This window comes from Pollicipes pollicipes, unplaced genomic scaffold, assembly GCF_011947565.3.
Source record: "Pollicipes pollicipes isolate AB1234 unplaced genomic scaffold, Ppol_2.1 Scaffold_3087;HRSCAF=3621_pilon_pilon_pilon, whole genome shotgun sequence".
Lineage (NCBI taxonomy): Eukaryota > Metazoa > Arthropoda > Thecostraca > Pollicipedomorpha > Pollicipedidae > Pollicipes > Pollicipes pollicipes.
Genome location: NW_023596225.1, coordinates 15,199,689 through 15,221,531, shown reverse-complemented (window position 1 = coordinate 15,221,531; position 21,843 = coordinate 15,199,689). Strand labels below are relative to the sequence as shown.

At 51.9% G+C, this 21,843-nt stretch overlaps 1 protein-coding gene across 1 annotated transcript; it reads right to left on the bottom strand.

Moving 5' to 3' along the window:
* Window positions 1-5,268: 5,268 nt before the first annotated feature.
* On the bottom strand, window positions 5,269-18,714 carry LOC119089786 (protein unc-93 homolog A). Its single transcript, XM_037212601.1, has 8 exons — window positions 18,402-18,714; window positions 14,784-15,034; window positions 14,571-14,611; window positions 13,670-13,761; window positions 10,942-11,027; window positions 10,474-10,601; window positions 6,721-6,883; window positions 5,269-6,034 (listed from the first exon to the last, which is right to left on the bottom strand). The coding sequence occupies exons 1-8, from the start codon at window positions 18,712-18,714 to the stop codon at window positions 5,537-5,539; spliced, it is 1,572 nt and encodes a 523-aa protein (XP_037068496.1). The 3' UTR covers window positions 5,269-5,536.
* Window positions 18,715-21,843: the final 3,129 nt, after the last annotated feature.

The following is a 21,843-nucleotide window of genomic DNA, read 5'->3' as shown; positions in this document are numbered from 1 at the left end:
CGCGTGACACCCCGCTGACCGACGGCCCCGGCCCTGCGAGAGCTCAAGTCCCGGGTTGAGACAGCACGCTTGACACCCGGCTGACCGACGACCCTGCCCTATGAGAGCTCACCGTCCCTTGTAGAGACTCAGGCACGCTTGACACCCGGCTGACCGACGACCCGCCGCCTATGAGAGCTCATGTCCAGTGAGACAGCACGCGTGACAAACAACCGGCTGACCGACGGCCCGCCCTGCGAGAGCTCACGTTCCGGTGAGACCGCACGCTTGACACCCGCTGACCGACGACCCGGCCCTATGAGAGCTCACCGTCCGGGTGAGACAGCACGCTTGACAAAAACCCCCTGACCGACGACCCGGCCCTATGAGAGCTCACGTCCGGGTGAGACAGCACGCTTGACACCCGGCTGACCGACGGCCCGGCCCTATGAGAGATTCACGTCCGGGTGAGACAGCACGCTTGACACCCGGCTGACCGACGGACCCGAGCCCTATGAGAGCTCCCGTCCAGGGTGTGAGACAGCACGCTTGACACCCGGCTGACCGGAAGACGACCCGGCCCTATGAGGAGTTCATGTCCGCGTGAGGAAGCACGCGTGACACCCGGGCTGACCGACACGACCCGGCCCTGCGAGAGCTCCTGTCCGAGCGGGACAGCCACGCGTGAATCCCGGGCTGACCGCATTGACCCGGCTCTGACGAGAAGCGCCATGTCCGAGCGAGACGGCACGTGCGGACACCCCGACGGTTGTCTGCGAACACCAGAGGACCGGAGCCGGACTTTATGCGACCCTCGGCAAGTCCTGGCTCTCCAGTCCAACCGCAGCTAGGCGCGAGTTCTCGCGACGGCGAGATTGGCGCACGGTTGCCCGCCGCGGCTTCTGACCTATCTTCAAGACGTTCGCCCATTACAGGCTTCGACGCCGGCCGAGGCCGCGTCTGCGGTGGGCCTCGAGGGGGCCGAGGTGACGGCCGACAAGCTCAAGCGCCACTTCGCTGCCGTGGGGTCCGCATCTCAACCAACTTGCGGAGCGCGGTTAATGCCGGCTACAAGAATCACAAACCACCCGTTGTCTGCGCCGCTGGCTTCTCGTTCCGACGTGCGACGCTACCAGAGCTGTCACAGTATGTTCAACGTATGAGTACATCGCAGGCGGTAGGGCCAGAATGAGGTCCTACTCGACCTTATCCAGGCCCTACCGCCTGTGCGGGAATGACTGTGCGGGAATGTTTTTCAGTCGTCATGCCCCATCTTTTAAAACTCATCAACATTTCTCTCGCGACCAAAGTGTTCTCAGATAGCTGGAAGAGGACATGTGTTATATCAATTCCGAAGTCAGGTGATCCCGCTGTACCGTCCAAAAATAGGACCATCTATGTGCTCAGTGACCGCTAAAGATCTTAGAAAAGGTAGCTTGCGCACAGCTTACGGAATATTTGAACGCGACTGAGCTGCTGCATCCATCTCAGTATGTCTATAGGCCGCGCCACACAACGAAGAATGCCGTGCTCGCCGCAGTCGAACGTCTGGTCACTGACACTGAGGACGGTCTTGTACCGTCGGTAGCGACGATAGGCCTTTCAAAGGCGCTCGATAGCGTCGACCACGACGTCTTCCTCTCCAAACTGTTCTGGCATAGCGTTATCAATATAGAATGGTGTAGGAATTATTCGAGTGCTCGAGAACAGGTGGTGGGTGGAGGACGGTTCACTCTCCCCATGTCGGGCGGGGTACCCCAGGGTTTGATATCGGCCCTGTTTCGTTAATTTTTGCCAACGATCTATCTGGATACTTCTTGGCTCATCGCCGCCTCATCTCCTTTGCTGGTGACACCATGCACGTGGACTGCGCGCCCCGTGACGGGCTTGGTCTCGTCGACGTAAAAACCAGATTGAAACTTACCGAGCGTGATCTTTAGAACTGGTTCAGTGCCAGTTCTCTCCAAATGAACGAAACAGAAACTGCTTTCATAGCAAGATTTGAAAAAGTCAGCTGACCTTCACTTCGAAGTAAACGATCTGACTGCGCATACCCCAAGAAACATAGAAGTTATCGGCATCATAGTTGACTTCGGTCTGTCATGGAGCGTTCGTGTCTTGGGGGTCGTAAAAAATGTTATACACTCTTGTTTCTTTGCATAAATTCCGTTGTTGCTCCATGTAAGATTATCTCGAAACCATCATCCACGCGTGTGTGCTCCCTCATATCACGTACTGTTTGGTGGGGCGGCCAAGAGCCAAACGCACCATTTTTTTAAAAATTCAGCTTTGCTGCAAGAGTAATTGCAGGCTTCAAAAAGCACCAGCATGTCACTTCGGCTCTGCATTCCCTTGGATGGCCGAGGATCGAGGCAATGATGGCGCAGTTAGGGGACTGAAGGACGTAGGCTCGCCACAGAGGCCGCGCGCTTTTTGTCCGGCACGCCCGTTGTCCCATGTGCTCTTTGTCCCACGCGCCGCTGTTTCGACCTGCGAAAAGCGCGCCTCGGACAGAGGTAGTGTGCACCTGCGCAGACACCGATTGACCGGTGTTTCAGAGGGCGTTTTCGCATCGGACTGCAGTTGCCTGGAACCGCCTTCCATTGACTGCCTGTGATGCCAAAACACAGCTCGGTTAAGACCTCCACATGTGATGAGATTTGTACCATTGACGACCGCTATAATCCGGCCCAGAGCGCATAGATAGTTCTGTTTTAGCTCTTTGACCATGACTAGCATCATTGTATTGCATACTTTTAGGGTGTCTTTTTCCACTGCACATGTATGTGATTTAAACCGTGACCATGACCTGACACCGCAACAGGCATCATGTGGATGGTTTTCAATATGCTTATACTGACGCTGATAGCTGGCGAAAGTGCATCAGCTGTTGCGAACGTGCGCATCGTCATTACTGACCAGTTCTTTCACCACCTCGACACGCACCGTAACACGGCCTTGCTCAACAGCATGCAACTGGTCCTGCGCAGGTAACATTCCTGACCTGCAGCTGCGGGCCACGGGCCGGTCACAGGTGTCGTAAAAACCGGCACAAGGGCATGGTGTTTTCCGGTGAGAGTGGCCCTTCGCCTGGCGTGAGGCGCAGACGACCGAATCGTCGATGACTGAATACGCAGATTGGTGCAGTCAAGCGACTCGGCTCGACTTGTATGTCCCCGGTGCAGCTCAGCAGCTCATCACCTCTAACGCTCGATTTGTATGTCCCCGGTGCAGCTCAGCAGCTCATCACCTTTAACAGCTCAGTTCAGTGGCTAAATGCAAGTAGGAATGAGAGCTAGGTGTTTCCCGTGTACGGCAGCTTGTAGAGGATGCTGACAAAGGTGTACGTTGCACAGCTGCCGATAAGAACGTCTTTCAATGGCAAACATTTGAAACCAATTTAATGCCCACGGAAGCTCGTGTGCGCGCTGCCGATGCATATATGATAAGATCGCATGCTGCATGCTCATTACACAAAACGCATTTTCCACCAAGCCCAATCAGGGACTGAATAATTGTTCTAATGGTGTTAATGCGATTAGAGAAGCTTCATAGGTAAATAATGTTGCGTCTATGGCTTGCAATCAGAAAATCTGGTGAGGTGAATATGGATCTCATATGCATCTCGCTTATGCATCTCATATGCATCTCAATTCAAGGGTTTTCATTCACGTCGTGAAGGCTTCTACGCCTTTTAGTTGCGCGGAATCACTTTCACTCCAATGTCAGATCATCGCATGATATGTGTATGCAAAGTTGGAATGTGCTCTAGCACAGACCACGAAGCCGAAATCGCGTCGACGCGTCGGAGACCACGAAGCCGAAATCGCGTCGACGCGCCGGTTACGACGCGAAACTATCGGCGCGGGGTGCCGCGGGCGGGATCTGCACGGCCCACCAGTGTGGGGCTGTGAACACTGGCTGGGGTGGTATGTTACGCCTGGTCGCATGGACCGCCTTTTCAAGCATTACCATTACACGGCCTTATTATTTATCACGCGGCCTTAGACGCTACAAACCTGGGCGGGGTCATTATTCTTTGGTCGTCGATTTTTGATCGACTTGCTCAAATACGGGTGACTGTGGTGTGTACCTCCAGACCGCTCCGACCGTCGCTTCAGGTATCAGAGAACTGAGCGATGTACGGGACGGCCTGCACGGTACCTCGGCGGACGCGCTCGCGCCGACGCGGTGGCCCCGCTGGTTCAATGAATACGGAGAAAATCAGCGTTATTTAGACCCCCTTTCTCCGGCCACTCGATCGACACCTTCGGTTCGGATTCTCCGCTACGGTGCTGGGGCATCCTCGGCGTCATCTTTTCCCCGTGCGGTGGTCTCAAACGGCCCCTGCTGGCGTGGAGAGGCGGCTAGGGATTCCGTTCGGATCATCCGCTACGGCGCTGGGGCATCCTCGGCGTCATCCTTTCCCCATGCGGTGGTCTCAAGCGGCCCCTGCTGGCGTGGAGAGAAACCAACGCTCCTCGATGAGGCCCGGTCCAGACAGGCCTCCACGCGAGGCCACATGGATGGGACAGACGCACGCACATGCGGCATGAACTCGGGGCCGTTTGGCTGCCGTTTCGATAACGGTGAGTCCGGTGCTTTCGTTTCCATCCACGTTATGAAGGCTTCACTTCGCGCCCGTTGCGTAGGGCCAGAATCCGAACAGCGTCCAAGCTTCGAAGGGAGGTACTGTTGACCGAGCCCCCCGTTTTCGACCAGCACGGGTTTGGGTCGCGTTCACCAGCCGTATGGTCGTAGGCGCGGTTGAAATGTGATCGGCGGGTGCTTTAGTCTATTAATTCCAGGCTTATCACCCGTATAAATGCACGTTTTCCGGACATTTCGATGTGTCACCAAAACGTCGTAGCCAATATATATTACCAGACATTCTCCTTAATTTTCACCGCGTAAAAGACACACGGCATTCCATTCTCAAATGCGCTCCCACTCCCCAGACCCATTCATAACTCAGTGATATATATTCGCAGAGATCGTTTGATAGGGTATCCATCTCAGTAACGTTAGAGGACGCCTGTTAATTTGAAAAGATACCCTGTACGTCATTAAGTGCCCTATGCACTGGAGTACGTGCCACGAAAATGATGCATCTGGGTGTCATCATTGCAGCAACCGTCATTTTGCGTCACAAGAAAGGTTTTGGCACCAGCACATCGGCTTTCAGCAATGTCAACTTCAGAACTCGGCTCAGCACATTGCCAACATATTGATTCAGTTACACATGTCTGCGATGGGCTAGCCGTTAGACACGACACCGCGATGCAATCAGGACTGATGACACTCGTGTCAGACTTTGGCCACGCACCTCGAACTCGAAGGCCCACACTCCTACACGCGCATTGTCCATTACGCCATGTCACTCAGAGGAAGCAGTGCTGACCCCGCTTTTGGCCGCAACACGTCCACGGGTGCACTGCGGGTCCTCTCGACGGCGGGCTGTAGACTGCACCCCATTCCTTTTCGCCGATACGGGCGATTCCGAGCGCCTCATAGCTGGCGTAGATCTCGCCATGCCGAAGCGGCTCCCCTGCGCCTGCTACTCCTTCGTGACCTTCATATCGCCCTTGGCCTTGCGCCGCTCCATCAACTCGATGGCGAAGTAGCCGAGCATGCCGATCGTCAGGACCGTGATCAGCAGGTCCACCTTCCGCGTCACGCACAGCAGGTCGCTGTAGATAAAGGCGGCGGCGTAGCCGAGCGACTCCCAGAGCCGGTAGTTGCTGAAGGCGGCCTCGGCTGTGTCGGGGAAGATGACGCCATACAGGGCGTTGATCTGCGTCTGCCAGACGGCGTCCGCCATGCCCCAGCCGGCGGCCAGCAGGAAGAAGACGTGCGTCTCGTCGGGCCCCGGTGCCCAGTGGATGAACGTGGCGATGGCGGCGTAGTTGAGGGCAGCCGCCACCACGAACAGCGGCACGCGGCCCACACGCTTGATGATGAAGCCGAAGCTGAAGGAGCAGATGGAGTCGGTGATGCCGTAGACGATCAGCACCAGCCCGACGCGGTGAATGCCCCAGGCGCACGACACGAACGCCTGGAAACGGACAGCATTCTGGCTACTGCGTCTGGACTCACGGCAATAGCCATTGATGAGTCCGGCCCACAGCAATGGCCACTGGTGAGTCTAGTCCGCAGCAATGGCCATTGGTGAGTCTAGTCCGCAACAATGGCCATTGGTGAGTCTAGTCTGCAGCAACGGCCATTGGCGATTGTAGTCTGCAGCAACGGCCGTTGGTGAGTCCAGCCCGCAGCAATGACCGTTGACGAGTCTAGTCCACAGCAATGGCCATTGGTGAGTCTAGCATCAATGGCCGCCGTTGAGACATGCAGACACGACGCGTGAATGGTCGCCTTCTGATGTCATATAGTGACGTGTATCACCCTCATGTTGACCAGAAATGAAACAGATATGTGAACTTCTTCGGTGGCCTGTGCCCCCCCCCCCCCCGCCCTCCCCGCACCCCTCCCCCCCCGTTATTTCGTTGGGGGTTGGCTATGTCGTCCCTTTCAATGCTGTGCGTCCAGCCCAACCGGATCCCAACAAGTCATGAATCCACCGCTGAAAACAGTTCACGGCCCAGTAATAAATTTCACGAAACATTAGAGCGTTAATTCTCTATCTTCCCAAATTAAAACCGAAGACATGGGCGCTTTGCATGCGGCTCAGCACTAAGTGCATTACTTCGGTCTCGCTCCTTGCGATTCAGCATGTAAGCCAACCTTGGTGAAGTCTGCCATGAGGAAGGCTTGCTCGAATCCCGACCACATCGTCAGCGGGATGATGAGCAGCTGGTAGGGCTTCTTCATGTGCATCATGGTGGCCAGCAGCAACGTCAACGGCCGGGTGCCGCTGGCACTGGTGTCCCTGTCGTTCTCCCCATACCTGTGGACAGGATACCACAGTTTACGCGTAGCAAGTGGTCCCGCTGCTCTGCACGTGAGCATCAGCGGGGCCTGCCGTCCCCATTCCCCTCCTGCCTCCGGAGCCCATCAGATAATGCTCAATCTGAGGGATGCAGCCAAGAGCCCGGTCAGGAGTTCATTAATACCGCCGCCGTCGTCGGCGTTCCACATTTTGTATGGTACCGCTTGACTGTTGACACGGCCTCTTGGGACATTGGTGTCTAGTCGGGAGACAAAACACACAGTGGTCAATCGATTTGCCAAATTACCATTATCGTTACTTGCAAGCTATGGTGCCCTCTTTCCCACTCCCCCGTGTTCCCCGACCCTCTCCGGCCGAGGGACCATACACTGCCTCTCTGATTTCAAAAGGGATTCGCTGCCGCTTTACAGACGACGCCACAACAAAAGAAAATCGAGTCGCACGTTCTTTAGAACGTTAGTTAGTCGCGACCAGTAGCCTGCGATCCGTGGTTTCCCCTCCCAATGATGCTTGCTCTTGAGGCTTTTACTTACGGAAACACAAGTAAGCTTATAAGTGGACGGACGAGGCGACTCTTCGTTATGACAGACCACAAAGCCACTGGTCAGCCTTCTACAACCTGAGGTAAGGGGGACAAGGACTGCTGTGGTCGGCTAATCCCCGAGCTATTTGGGGCAGACTAACGATATGCATCACTGAGAGTGTTCCGCGTTCGTGATTTGGGGTTTGTCGAGTCGTGAGGATCTCCGTGGTGCAGATGATGTTCGTCGCGCGTATATGGGACGACCATCGCGTCACGGTTGCACAATACAAGGTCACCGGTAAGAGATTAGGACGAGCCTCGAGATCGAAAAGAGTGCTACACCACGACGAAGGTGACTTGCACCATTGTAGCGCCTCGGCCTTTCGGGAGCGGTCGCTCAGACAGCTCCGGAGCCGCTAAGCATCGCTCCCATGCTGTCGAAGTTTGCCCAGCAGGCGACGCTGGATGCTGTCGAGCTTCTCTGGATGTTCCCACTGTCGTGGGGCAGCTGCCAAGACCCTGTCTACGCTTTTGGTCAAATACGGGACAGCATCGAACATCGCTGACTCTTTGGATCGTCCAAGCCGGATGCCATGGAATGCCACAGTTGCAGGAAACCAAACCTGAACTTCACATTTCACGGGCATGTGACGGCCTCCGCAAACTTTGTGGCCGGTGGTAAGACGGATGTTGGTAGTAATCACCTGGATCACCATCCATCTGTATTTGAAGAACAGGGCAACAGAAGCGTAGCGATGCAGAGAATACCAACCACTTGCCAGTCCCCTCCCCCCCGCCCCCCCCCCCCCCACTACGACACTCTTGTCTAGGTGCAAGAGAGTGTTGCTGAGTGGGACCTACCGATTATCCCAGGCCAGATCGCTGAAACAGCGTGGCCGTTGCCAACGGCAGAGGACACGCTGGCTCCCAGGGATGCATGGCCCCTACCTGGGCTGGCGTAGCGTGGTGAGCAAAGGGGCAGTTGTCCCCACAGGGGAGGGAGAAAGGGGGAGGGGAGGGTATATTTTTGCTTTCTCCCTACGAAAACGTTGGTGGAGCCCCAGCCCCCAACTTATCCAACCTGAATGCTTTGAAGTTTCGAAAATGTTGATAGAATTCAGATCAGGGAGGTCTTCACAACTAAAATGAGGGAACTTATTCGCGTTGGATGGGCCTTTTTACACCAAGAGGCGCCCTTCGGGATCTGGAGGCCTCCTTGATGAATCGGATTGCCAATGGTCTGGGTCAGTAGGCTCTGGTTTGTGTCAAGAAGACCCTCTTTATGAATCAGGAGGCTCTGATCCGGATAAGAAGGCACCAACCTCTAGGCATATGTCACAAGGTCCTTTTGCTGGCTCAGGAGGCACCAGCTGTGAATCAGGAAGCCATGTTTGGGATAAGGAGAGACTCTCTATGCATCAGGAGGTCTCGTTCCGCAACAGGAGCCATTCTAAGCCCAGCAGGCCCTATCCCGGCATAAGATGTCCTGTGTTTGGATTTGAGGCCCCTTTTGTGAGTCGGTGGACCTATATTCTGAATTAGGAGACCCGTGTATGCATCAAGAGACCCTGTTTTGGAACAAGACGCTTGTTTTGGGATAAGAAGAACCTCCACCGGATGGAGCATCCTCGCTATGCGAGCCAAATGGGCCTTGTTTTGGATTCACAGGTTACGTTTTTTTATTAGGAGGCCCCTTTTCTTGGCGCGGAAGCTCTCTTTTGGAATAAGGATGCCTCGGCAAGATCACATAGTCACATCAAAAGGGCTTGGGCTCCTAATGCATATCACGAGGTCCCATTTCTTGATGAGAAGGCTCATCGGTGAATAAGGGTCTCCTGTTGCCGATCAAGTAGTATTTTTTCGGAAAAAAGAAAATTGTTGAGGGAATACAGCTTCAATGAAGATATGTCATAACAGTTATATCTAGAACGTGGACAGCGAGGTTGCCAGGATTTCGTCCAGCAGATATGAAATAGGGGCAAAATGCGCCCTTTCCGCCAAGGGGCCCACTTAATCTCTGTGAGGGCTAGTCGTTTGTATTCAGGACCTTTCTAGGCCCAAGATTCCATTGACGGTCATGAGGATGATGATGCCTTGGGGGCTCATTTTGTAATGTTTTGGAAGCCCTATAGGCGTCTTAAATTGCTGAAAATACTTTAAACATTTAAACTTGTATATACTTATTCATATATTTATGTATATATATATACATATATATATATATACTATATAATATAATCTCTCTCCTCTCTCCTCTCTCTCATTCAGCTCTCCTCCTCTCTCTCGCTCATAGTCGAATCTCTCTTTCTCCTCTCTCTCCTCTCATCTCCGCTCGCTCCCTCTCTCGCTCTCTCTCTCTCGCTCTCTCTCTCTCTCTACTCGTCGCTCTCTCTCTCTCTTCTCTCTCTCTCTCTCTCTCTCTCTCTCTCTCTCTCTCCTCTCTCTCTTCCTCCTCTTCTTCCTCTCTCTCTTCCTCTCTCTCTCCTCTCCTTCTCTCTCTCTCTCTCTTATTAAACTTATGTATATGTATATTAAATACTTTAAACATTTAAACAAACATAAAACATTCGGCTCCAAGGAGACCAATGGCCCGAAAGGCCCTCCTGGCTGCGCCACTGGCTGTAGGCACGCGTATACTAACGGCCTACGTAAGTGCGCAACTCTTAGGCATTCGATTTCAAAATCTGCCGTTTTTCCCCCGTATCACCCCTCTACCAGCATCGTTACAGATATACCACGCTGCTCACACCAGTTCCCACGTTACCCGTGCTAGGAACCAAGTAAACCAGGGCGGAGCCAACACACCCAATAAACTGTCCGGAAAGGATACGATCAATGGATAAACATCTGAACTGCGTAAAATCTTCAGCTCGCTTAGACAAGCTGCGTTTTGAAGAGACCTAAGCATACATACATTCGCTCACACCCAGGTGTAGGTGTGTGCGTATGCGTGTGTATGTGTGGGGGAGGGGGCAGGTGCATGCGTGCGGACCACGCGCACGCTTGGAGTGGCCGCCGGAGGGCTTTGACTGTTCCACTGCTCTCTCACGTCACGCCCACTCACTTTCCGAGGCTGTCTACTAGAACGGCGAGCAGGACACTGGCGGCGACGCCGAGCGCCAGGTACACGCCCACCAGCGTGTTAATCTGGTGCTTCGGCGGCCGCTGCAGGTTGGTGTTGTTGAAGGCCTCCTGCGGGCGGTCGCGGCGGCTCACCATGGCGACCGGCCGAGTAACGAGGACAGGCTGCGCAGGCGTGCGGGACTCTACCGCTCTGACACATCTGGACAAGCTGTCCATGTATGATCGACGGCTCTGTGGTCGGTGGTGAGTTTTCTCAAATTTTCCACCAGCCGTGTACCGTGCTTTACTTTACAAAAAAGACATGATCGCCTGATTCGATTAAACTCCCAGCATATCTAATGTGCGGGCTGACTTGCGAAACGATTGATCTTAAACACATGGTGGCAGTGAAAGGTAATGCATGTTCTCGTGCGGCTGTCCGACGGCCGCAGGGCCGGCTGCTGCGTACCTCGCTGCCGGGACAGTAGGCTATGCCGCAGATGGCGAGACCCTCGTCTGACGGGCTGACTGTGGCCTGCTCCTCCGGGGTCAGCACTGCAGCAGGACGGCGCGTGAGGGGGCGCACACCAGCGCCGCTGCACTGTAGAGCGCCGCAGCACAGCTCTGGACACGGTGCGGGCGGCGGCGCCCGGACCGCAGGCTAACATACGGCGCAGCCGTGCTGGCAGCCCTCAAAGGCAGGCTCGGGAGGTGGGACTGATCTCAAAGGCAGGCTCGGGAGGTGGGGCTGATGTCATAGATGCTGTTCACGATACATTATTTTCTCATAAATAGCACGATGTTTCAGCTCAATGCAGTACCATGCAGATCGAGCTGGGTAGGCTTAGGGAGGGAGAGAGGAAATCAAATAGCTCAATCAACTTAGTGTGTTTGGGCTTTCCCACGAAAACTGAATCTAGCTCGGGATATGCATAGCATAAGGTGGATGTAGGAATATTTTGCTGAAAGGTCCTTTCTGTAATCACAGCAGTGTCTGACTCTGAAAACACTAAGAACAAGTCGGTACAGTCAAATAAACCATCTATTCCGCCCCTCTTAGATGTCATCGGAAATCGGTAGTTCCTCTTTATCGCCCGAGATTTAGGTGAAAAGTGATTAGCAACGCCTTTAGAACATAAATATTTGTTTCGGGCTTTGCTGACGACGGCCAAGGTGCAATGCCGAAAACAAAAAGGCAGTTAATCAGATGAGCGATGGCATACCCATGATAGTGTTGTAAAATACTTGCAGCTGTTATGAGTGCTCTTTAATTACATGCTTTACCATGTCGAAAACTCGCACACTCATGCTTCCGCAATTTTCAGGCCTTTAGAGACCAGGACAAATCCGCCATGTGCATTTTCTGGTCGATGTTCGTGCACCGTGGGATTTCAACAGTTCAGCTTGGTAAAGCCGGCTGCAGCTTACAGCCTTACTACGGCGTAGCCGCACTGGCAGTAGCCAAAGCCGTCTGTGTGATAGCACAGCGAGCGACGATCCCCGCGTTATGACCGAGGTCGGAGAATGCGTCACGACAAGTCTGGCAGCCGCCTCAGCAACGTGCACTGAAATCAACCCAAGCTAATAAGAGCGATGACCTGTCAGGGATCTATGGTTACCCAGAACGTACATTGTCGCGCCCAGTTACCCACGCAACGCGCGTGGATACAAACACCTGTGCCGAAGTGCAGCTCATATGCAGCTGTTAGCGATAATTCTCCAAACTCTCCCTTAGGCTTTCAACTACGTGGACCGCCGCCAAGCTTTCATGACCGATCAGGTCAAACCGGCGATCATTTACTCCTAACGTACACATTTCGAATGTTCACATGCGTGAAAGCCTCCGAATGTTTTTGCGGAGCTATACCATAGATAGCGCATCTGCCATCAGCGCAGCAGGAATGCACCTCCACCTGCATATCCAACCAGGCGGGGCTCGAGGGCGAGAGCATAAAACAGGACTAAAGCGCCACAACGTGCCAGGCTGATTCGTCTGTCATTCTTGTGAACAGCTCAGCTCTTTCCGACTCGCGATGATGGCAGCAATCGGCAGACATGCCAACAACGTTGTCACGCTTCAGCCCACTGCCGAATGCAAATCACTGCACTTGTATTCGGTCAGCGGCACTGCCGTTCAGCTCGCCACCGTTTAAGTTATACCCACCGTTTGGAATTGTTTTCGTCTCATGTTATCTTCACGCTGCTTGCTCTCAAATTGTTACATTGATTTTGTTGTGTAAAAATCAGTTCAGAACGTAGGAGACTGTTATTGACAATTAAACTGGATGTAACTCCGAGCGCTACCTTGATATATATATATATATATATATATATATATATATATATATATATATATATATGTATATATATATATATATATATGAATGAAGGATTTTATAGTTCTTGATATTATATTTTTCAATGTAATATTATATAATATAGTTACACCTGTACCAGTGGCGTACATTATATTATATTATATATGGCGTATAACTGCTGCATATGATTTGAAAATCAAAGACATCTAGCAAGCCAACGACCACTCTCCAGAACTGGGGCACATCGCGGATGTCCATGCTATGCGGGAAAGCGTCGAACACAGATCGCAGTATCTATGCATTGCTCACGCTCAACAGCGGCGTTAAGCGGGAAAAAAGCTGATTGCAAGCAGACGGATCTCACATCAGCAGATAATAAGCCCACCTGCTTTCCTGTGCCTGTCTTCCGCACAGTGCATATTCGGAAATGACAAAGCAGAAAGAAATATGCCGAGTTATAAATTACCCCACTTTAAACAATGATGCGTTTTCGAGTGGAAATAATATTTTGGGGCGAAAATGATAGTTTTGCGTCGCATTTTACTGCTCTCAATGCCGCCACACTGTGTCGATCTAGCGTCTTGTTATAATATCCGCAATAACCTACACATCGTAGGCGGCTCTGACCGGGACCGCGCAAAGAACCAATGTTTTGCAAATGGAATGCAGAATGTGCATAAAGCAGACATGCCATGATCTACTACAAGTTCAGTCAAAAAGGATTTTCCAGAGGCTCAGCATCATAATGGGCACCTCTCTTGGCTCGCGCCGTAGCACCAGCCGGTCCCAGCGCCTGCAATCGGCAGCACCCATCGGGTCGCGCCGTAGCACTAGCCGGTCTCAGTGCCTGCCCCGTGACCTGCCCCCTTCCGCACTCACCAAGAAAAGATATCAGGTTGCCCCATATCTGGCCTGTCTGAAAGAACAAAAAGAAGACTCCGAAGAACTTGACGATCCACCGGCTCGGACGCCTCCTGGACGATCTCTGCGTACACGCGGCCCCACCTGTAAACGCCAACGAGACTCAGTGAACCGCCGGTGACAGCAACAAACCGCATCGAGGCTCCGATCCGTACTGTACAAACCCCAGTGACAGCAACAAACCGGCATCAAGGCTCCGATCCGTACTGTGCAAACCCCAGTGGCAGCAGCAACATCGGCATCGAGCCTCCGATCCGTACTGTGCAAACCCCAGTAACAGCAACAAACCGGCATCGAGGCTCCGATCCGTACTGCACAAACCCCAGTGACAGCAACACACCGGCATCGAGGCTCCGATCTACTGTGCAAACCCCAGGTCCTCATTTTTAGATGGGTTTTAAGGTGTGGCTAGAAGCTTCAATGTGGTTTGTGAAATATACACCCCCGTGTAATGGACGCGAGCATGTCACAGACTGTAAAGCGAACGGCATCTACTACAAGAAGTACACATGAGTGTCTGATGCCTTCCCTAATAAGTTACAAGCCCAGGACGACGGCGATGACAGATGATGAGGTTAACGTCTCATTCAACATCTGAGGGCATTCAGCCTCGTCAGTCTCTCATGCCGATCGCAGCACGGGACGCCGAAGCCCAGCTGGCAGCAAGTCTTGAACGGACGACAGGACAACATGTCTGGCAAAAGGAGCTATATCACCGGTTCCCTTACACATCAAGGCAGATTTTAATCCAGGCTGCCTTGGCGACCGGGACCCGCGACACACGCTCACCGAACTCACGCGTTGCATCATGGACACTCCGCCTCCTGTATACATGCAGTCATGGTGAGACCAAAATAACGCGCTGCTCCAATCCCCGTGTCTTATCAGCAAAGCCCAAGGCTGACTCCAGGTGTGACTGTGGGCATTTATCTGTGCGGGTCCCAGTGAGCTGTTTGCCTCCTAGTGTAATTGGTCGCCGAGTGTTGGAGCGACACATTCCCAGCGCGTGCGACACAGCGATCTCGTCGAGTTGACCTGGTCGCCACTGACCTGTGTGAGGTTAGTTAGTCGCGCCACTGACCTGGGTGAGGTAGGTGCACTTGGCCGACCACATGGGAGCGGCGCTGATGCCCAGAATGATGGCGCCGGGGATGATGGTGTAGAGCCTCGGATAGAACTGTGCCAACAGGTACAGCGAGTAGAGGAAGGTGCACACTACAATGGCCCACTTGCATGTCAGCCGATTGATCACCAGCGACGGCAGGAACAAGCAGGAAACGATGAGCGCTACGTAGATGGTGGCCATACCGGCGTTTCCCACACCTGGAAGGGCTCGGCTTTGTCACAGGGTGGACCTGGAGCGATGAGAGCTGACACGTCGTGAGCAGACCATGTCAAGCAGTCTGCGTCGTAGCGATCTCAGGTCGTTTCGAGGGTTTCGTGCTTTGAAAACCCGTGATTTTTGTGTTACTGGAAAATCATGAAGTTTCTGCTGTTGTGGCGCTTGGATGCAGTTGCAGAGGTTTTGTGATCAGAAATTGGCCAGTTACATCCCACTCAGCACGACGTGTCGCTACTGATCTTCCGACACGTCCTTCTGCTCCCATCCCGAAATGCTTTCTGGTCTCCTCTAACCTTCCTTTTTTGTGTTTTTTTTGCTTTTAGTGGTTTTTTTTTTTCATTGCGTACTTGAATTCGTATCAACAACAGCCGTTGTGGGCCGACTACCGGTAACCAAACTCCATACTGGCTCATCCAGCGCATATTGAATCTCTCCTCCCGCGCGCGGCGACCGGTCCCCGCTCCCCAAGCTCCCGCTCCCCTAGCGTCCGTCGCCTGAAGCGGATATGAAGCGGCGCAGAGGGAGAAGGGAACATACAGGCAGTTCCTGACGAGGGGCGTAGCAGGGATGATACAAATCACGTTTGGGTGCCCTATTCACACTAGTTACATACCAAGCGCACCACCACTTAAGTCGAGTGTTTGTCGCAGCGATAGTGGAGTAACACCTGGCTGGACGCCTCATTATAACCGCCAAACGGAAAAAGCACTGCTGAATCTGTCAGTAACCGTGTGGGGTGCCAGGCATCGGTAGAGCAGCAATCAAAAATGAGCTGTTTCGGTTCGGGCCACAGTGAGTATAGATTCACCGATAAACAAATGGTGAAACCAAATGAGGACCATTCGCGTACTGCCTTGATGCAAAGATCAGGCGTTGGTGGGTGCGTGATAAAGGCAATTTGACCACATCACAAGGGAGAGCTATTGTTGCATAAGAAGAACGCGAAGGGCATTGCTGCAGCTGTGATGAAGTGTACCGATACGTGTCACCGAAAATGCGAAAAAGAAACAGCGGCGCCGCCAAATTATGCGTACCCAGCATAACCTGACTCACAAGAGCAGTAAGAGCATGCAGAGCATGCAGAAACTATAATCTGCATGGCTTTCTGGAAGTGGAGAAAGTCCCATGCACATATTGCAGCACAATCTCTCCTATGGAATTTCCTGTTTGCACAGTCCATAACGATGGCGCCAGATAACGATCAGCCATCGACCAGCTCGGCACATGCAGCTCACCTCCGGCCGTATGAGAGCGGGTACCAGGGACGAAGTGAAGTACATCCAGTTGGTCCATACAGATCGCATGACATTGAGAACGCTGTGCCAAACTATGATAAAATGCGTTTACAAGACGAGTACACGGATAACGAATTTAACAAAACATCAGTTGATGGCAAAACACGCTAATGGGTTAGCTGAGAGGTCTTAAAACATCTTTGAAGCAGGAAGGGCTTATTTTGTGTGCTTTTTTTGGAAATTACGCTTTTCGGATTCAATACCAAGTCAGGGTTTCCATAGGGATACAGTGCAAACAGCCGTGTATCCATTCGTCACGTGTGTGCGGAAGAAAGGCGATGAGAAGTAAGCAGTCTAAAGTTTTGGTATGGTACGCGGTTGTACGCCGTGCAAGACTGAGAGATAAACACATTAAAACAAAATATCTGGAGTGCTGAGCCAGGAAAATAACTCAGTTCAGAACACATAATAGCTCACCTAGGGAACAGATGCCCGGTACATAGATAAATATAACTGTCGGAACGTGCGTCATTACCAAAGCGAATGTCATCTGGACTATATTTGGCACTTCTTCGTAACATACCATGTAGAAATATCATTGTGTGGGTGGAAAAGCGGAAGGACACTACGCTAGCCTGCTTTCATAGGCCGAGGGACAGCCCAATCGTTACAACACCAACGTGTTTGACGTCGGCCCGCCTCCAAGAAGACTTAACGTGCTTTTCTCAACGGTAGGAATGATATCCCAGGCCGACTCTCGCCGGCTGGTATAGAATGATGGCCAATATATAGACGGAAGTGTCTGATCCGGCCGCGTTATATTTTTCGTTAGACACTGATATTTCCAAAGAGCAGGTGATGACCGGCGCAGGGTAGTAACATGACATCCGAATGGTGAAATGTCGGTACACCTTCTGATTTTGATTACCCATTCAGGAGGATACACGACCTATTTTATGTCCGTTCCTTATTACGTCATCGTTCCTTGCACAGTGTTGATTGAGAGTCAACTGGTGGCCGTTACAACTGAACATCACCCTCACGAAGTCAGGTATGAACTGCTCAACAATTATTTTCTTCTGGCGAGGCCTTTCGAGCAGGTGTGTCGATCTGGTTACAGGACGCAGATCGTGCAGCCATGTCCTGTTCTTTATCAAGGAAAAATGACATAAGCACGTACATTGACCTTTAACTATCTGACGATTTATTTGCGATGTTTGGTGCATGTACTGACTCGAAACGATGCAAGCCTGCAACAAGCCTATCTGCTTATAGCCAGTGACCCATGCAACATCAGGCAGTACGTGACTTTTGTTAAAATAAGGTCCCATGTGCATGATTGATCTAGCAGATATTTCCTGGCAGCCGATTGAACAGCAATAGTGCAAGTTGTAAATTACGAAGACCTTTTATAATTTTGAAACAAAATCATATTTCATCTCTCAGAGACACATCAAAATATCAGGCTGTTAATTTATTTCAGTTTGCCGAATTTTGACATCTCGCTGTTCCAAAGAACTGAAAGAGTATTGGGAACTAAGTTCTACATTGCGGAGGCTAGCCTTATATGGGGGAGGGACAGTGGTGGCTCAACATTGGGATCCATGGCCCTCGACAACAAGTCCAAAGGTCCACCGGCGAAACAACTGCCGAATGTGTGGCAAAGACGCTGAACAGCCCAAATGGAAAATGCGCGTTATGCCCTTTGCATTGTGAGGAGATACCTATTGAGAGGACTCGCACAGTCTGTGTTTGGTTAGCTACTTTTACGGCGTCGTGAGGCTCGTGTTATATGCGTTTAATGTAATCTGTGAGCTTAGGTCCTTTCACTCGCTTAACTAGAACGCGTCTACATACGATCTGGAGTTCCGGATCTGTTTGAGGGGAAAGTCCCCTACGTCCCTCATGGTGTCGCTGACACTGCCTGTCTCAGTATCCCCGGGCCTTCCAAACTCCCTTACAATCCGCCACCGATCTCCTCGAGTTTCTCTGACCTTCACCGCTCTTCCGCCTTCTTCAGCATTTTCTGGCCTCCCAAAGGCCACCAATGACCTTGAACTTCCCTGAATGCCCCCTGTCTGTGCCCTAGACGTCCTCGCCTATGCCTACTCACCTCCTTCTGAATTGATAGAGCTCTGGAGGTTGCCCATGCCGGTGAAGGCAGTGAAGAGACAGCTGAATGCGAACGAGATGGCCAGGACGTTCTTCAGGATGGTCCAGCGCTCCCGCCGTTCGAACTTCCCGAATGAAGTGACGATGAGGCTGTCGGCACCCTCCGCGTCGCGCAGTTTGGCCTCCGTTGTACCCGCAGGCTTAGCTCCATCGAAGTCAAGTTTGCCTCCGTGACCCGACGCCGGGTCAGGTCGGTCGCCGTGACCCGGTTGCAAGGTCAGGCTGGCCGACCTGGTCCGGCTCGTAAGCGGCATTCTGGAACTGGGCGTCTTTTCCGAGCGTCATGTCTGCCTGCCTCCAGGCTGAATGGACCGATGAAGCAGGAGCACCTGCGGCAGTGGAGACGGGGACGGTTTCAGTGTGGTGCTGCACAGGTCGTGTCGCCATCGTAATACGGGTAAACATTGATAGGCTCTGGAAGCGAAAGTACAAACAGCACGGCGTGTAGCGGGGACGAAGTGGGGATAGTCGCTTTCCGCCGACATTCGATGTCAGCCAGGGAGAATGGCCCACTGTCCTTTTCCATTTCGAACAAGTGCGCATCCAAGACTTCTAGACCTGAATTTTCGCACACTGACACATTCGCTCAAGACAACAAGCAGTTGTGGCCCATATCGGTAACATCATGGACCTGTCGTAAGCTGGCGTGGGAAAAAGCGGAGCAATTCCCACCCCCTTGGACACCAGTCCGACAAGGACCCATTTACCGGCATCTGACTGCGACCTCGACTCGACGTCGTCAGTCGGACGAGCAAGGAACCGGCTGGCCCTGGACCACAGCCAGATTAGGTCGAAAATTATCGGCCATGGCAAGACATAGGGCTTTAGGAAAACTCCGAAGGAAACATGTGGGTTTTTTTCGTGGCAATTTGTATCTGCTTCCTACAATGCGCCAACCAGAAAAGATGGTTGGTGTGCGCCGGACAGTTTGCTTTCGATGGTCAGTGGCAAGATGCTTATGGTTTGAAGAAAGACTGTCAGACTGAGATCCGTATAGCTACACCACGGAAGTATTTTTCCTTTCTGCATTTTTCTTCTTAATTTTTGTTTCTCTTTTTAAAATTATCTGAACCTTTTGAATGGTTGGATTTCTGGGATCAGAGATCATGCTAGGCAGTGCTTGTTGTGTGAGCCCTGACCTCTATCATCTGATCGTGCAATGACAGGTTTATGACAGAATTTGGTGGCGAAAGCGTAACGTCCTGCAGTGTTCGGCGCGGTTTGTCCTTCCCTCTGACGTCACCTGAACTTGTGCGCGGCCGCTGTCACCGGCCGCAGGCCATACCAGTCGAGCGCCGAACCAACTCGAATCCACCTCGCCACGGATGATGACCCTGTGGGCAGGCGCTCTAACCAACTGAGCCATTCGCGACGGACTGGGCCGTTCGGTTGCTCAGGTACAGTTCTGGCTCTTTTCTTGGAGATTCTCAAGAGTCTCTTAGATATTGAAGGTTTGTATATATTTTCATACGTCTTGGTTTTTTATATCTGGAAAGGTAGAAATATATGGCATAATATAAACTTAACACATCATCGAAACCCTTGAAAACCTCCGAGTGGAAAACAATAGAAATGATCCGCTCGTTCTTTTCGATAATCGCGCCAGTTACCTGACTGGATTTAATGCATCGCCTGCTGGACATATATACACAGAGATAAGAATGTATATAGTGTTGCAGGATGATTAAAGCGAGATTTTAACATCACGGATGTATTAATTGTTCCGGTTATCATCCTGTTGTGGTGTGTTTGCATGCACACAACGTTTCGATTATTTGACTCCCCGGCCATCGTCAGATATTATTGAGTCCTGAATTGTCCTTGAAAAGGTATTATGAAGTCCTGGTTGAGTCTGTCCACGACTCATTAACATCCGACGACGACTGGAGAGTTATCTGCGCGAAATATTGTGTGCAGACGACATTTCGAAACCAGATGAGCACGATAGTTCAAATGCTTATTTCGTTTGTGATATGATGGTGTGTTTTAACCCCGCGAGAGACACGTGGATCTTTCACCATGCACACCGCCATTGCGTTGTCGAAACGGCAGTGGTGGTGCTAAAAGGCAGAGACGTGTACAATGGCTCTGAAAAGTAGGTCGTAATATTGCCCTGGTGCAGCACGCGTTGGAACCTCGGCTTTACCCCTGAGTATTTCCAGACGAACATAGGCAATGTCGGCGGAATCAGTAAGTGCCAGCTGCTGTTTTTAGGTGATGGTTTAATTCAACTTTTAAGATAAGCTCAGAAAATAATAAATAGTTTATCAGACACAACAATACTCTGCAAATGGCTGTTAGATCTTGACATTGTGTGTTTCTACCTGATTACTATATCAAACATTGTGATTAAATTTACCTTAATATCACGGCCTGTTCATGGTCGTTCAGCCACATTGTTGGTAGATCATGCATTTCTTTACTGCCACTGATTCCACTGTTGTGCAGTTTAAAGAGCGGGAACTGGGAAGGGGGGGGGGGGCAGTGAGGGCAGCCCGTGCCCACTCCAGTTGAAAGCTGCGGGGCGGTGCCCCTACCTCCTCCTTGAAAGCTGCGGGTCGGCGTCCCCCTCCCTCCCCAGCTGGGAAAGTCTGTGGAGGGTCCATTCTGGCACGTTAAGGGCCACATCGGACTCTTAACGGATTATGTAAGCCTGTAAAAGTGCATTTTGACCTGCAGAGGACTCATTCTGGCCTATTTTGGTTCATTCTGACCAAAAGAGGAAAATTCTGAGTCTTAAGGAGGCCCATTCTGATCTATGGAAGACCCATTATTGCTTGTGGAGGGCCCCATTCGGCATGACGAGACCGAAGCGAGACGAAAGTGTTGCTTAATTACATTGTGAATTGTAGCGTCAATTTTTTTGGACTTTGATGGTCCATTCCCGCCAGTAGAGGGTCCATTCTGACCTTCAGAGGATTCATTATCAACTATGGAGGGCTCATTCTGGCCTGTAGAGGTCGAATTCTCACACGTGAAGTGCTCATTCTGGGATGTATAGGGCCCGCGCTGGCTTGTAGAGGGCCAACTATCTTATCTCGGGGGCATATTTTGACGCTTTAGGATTGCCTGCCCCGCAGCTTGAACATAGCTCCCTCGCCCCTGGAAACAGCACAATTTTTACAAGATTGTACTGTAATACTTATTTTAAGACTTAGCCTGCACCTTTTGAATGGATGAATTTTGGTATCGGGGCTCACGCTAAGCAGTGCATGTTGTGTGAGCCCTAACCTCTATCATGCAATAGCGCAATTCCAAGTCAGCGACATATTTTTGCGGCGAAAGTTTGTGTGCCGCACCGCATGGTCCTTTCTGCCGTCTGACGTCCTACGACCTTTAGCGCGGTCGTCGCCGACCGCAGGCAACCGACCGCAGGCGACCGC

Bases quoted from the DNA above. Each gene is read 5' to 3' on its own strand.
- LOC119089786 (XM_037212601.1), bottom strand. From the start codon at position 18,714: ATGCCGCTTACGAGCCGGACCAGGTCGGCCAGCCTGACCTTGCAACCG. The intron at 15,035-18,401 runs GTGAGTAGGCAT...GAGCCCTTCCAG, and splicing joins CTCTATCAATTCAGAAGGAG to GTGTGGGAAACGCCGGTATG. The intron at 6,884-10,473 runs GTGAGTGGGCGT...TCCTGTCCACAG, and splicing joins CTAGTAGACAGCCTCGGAAA to GTATGGGGAGAACGACAGGG.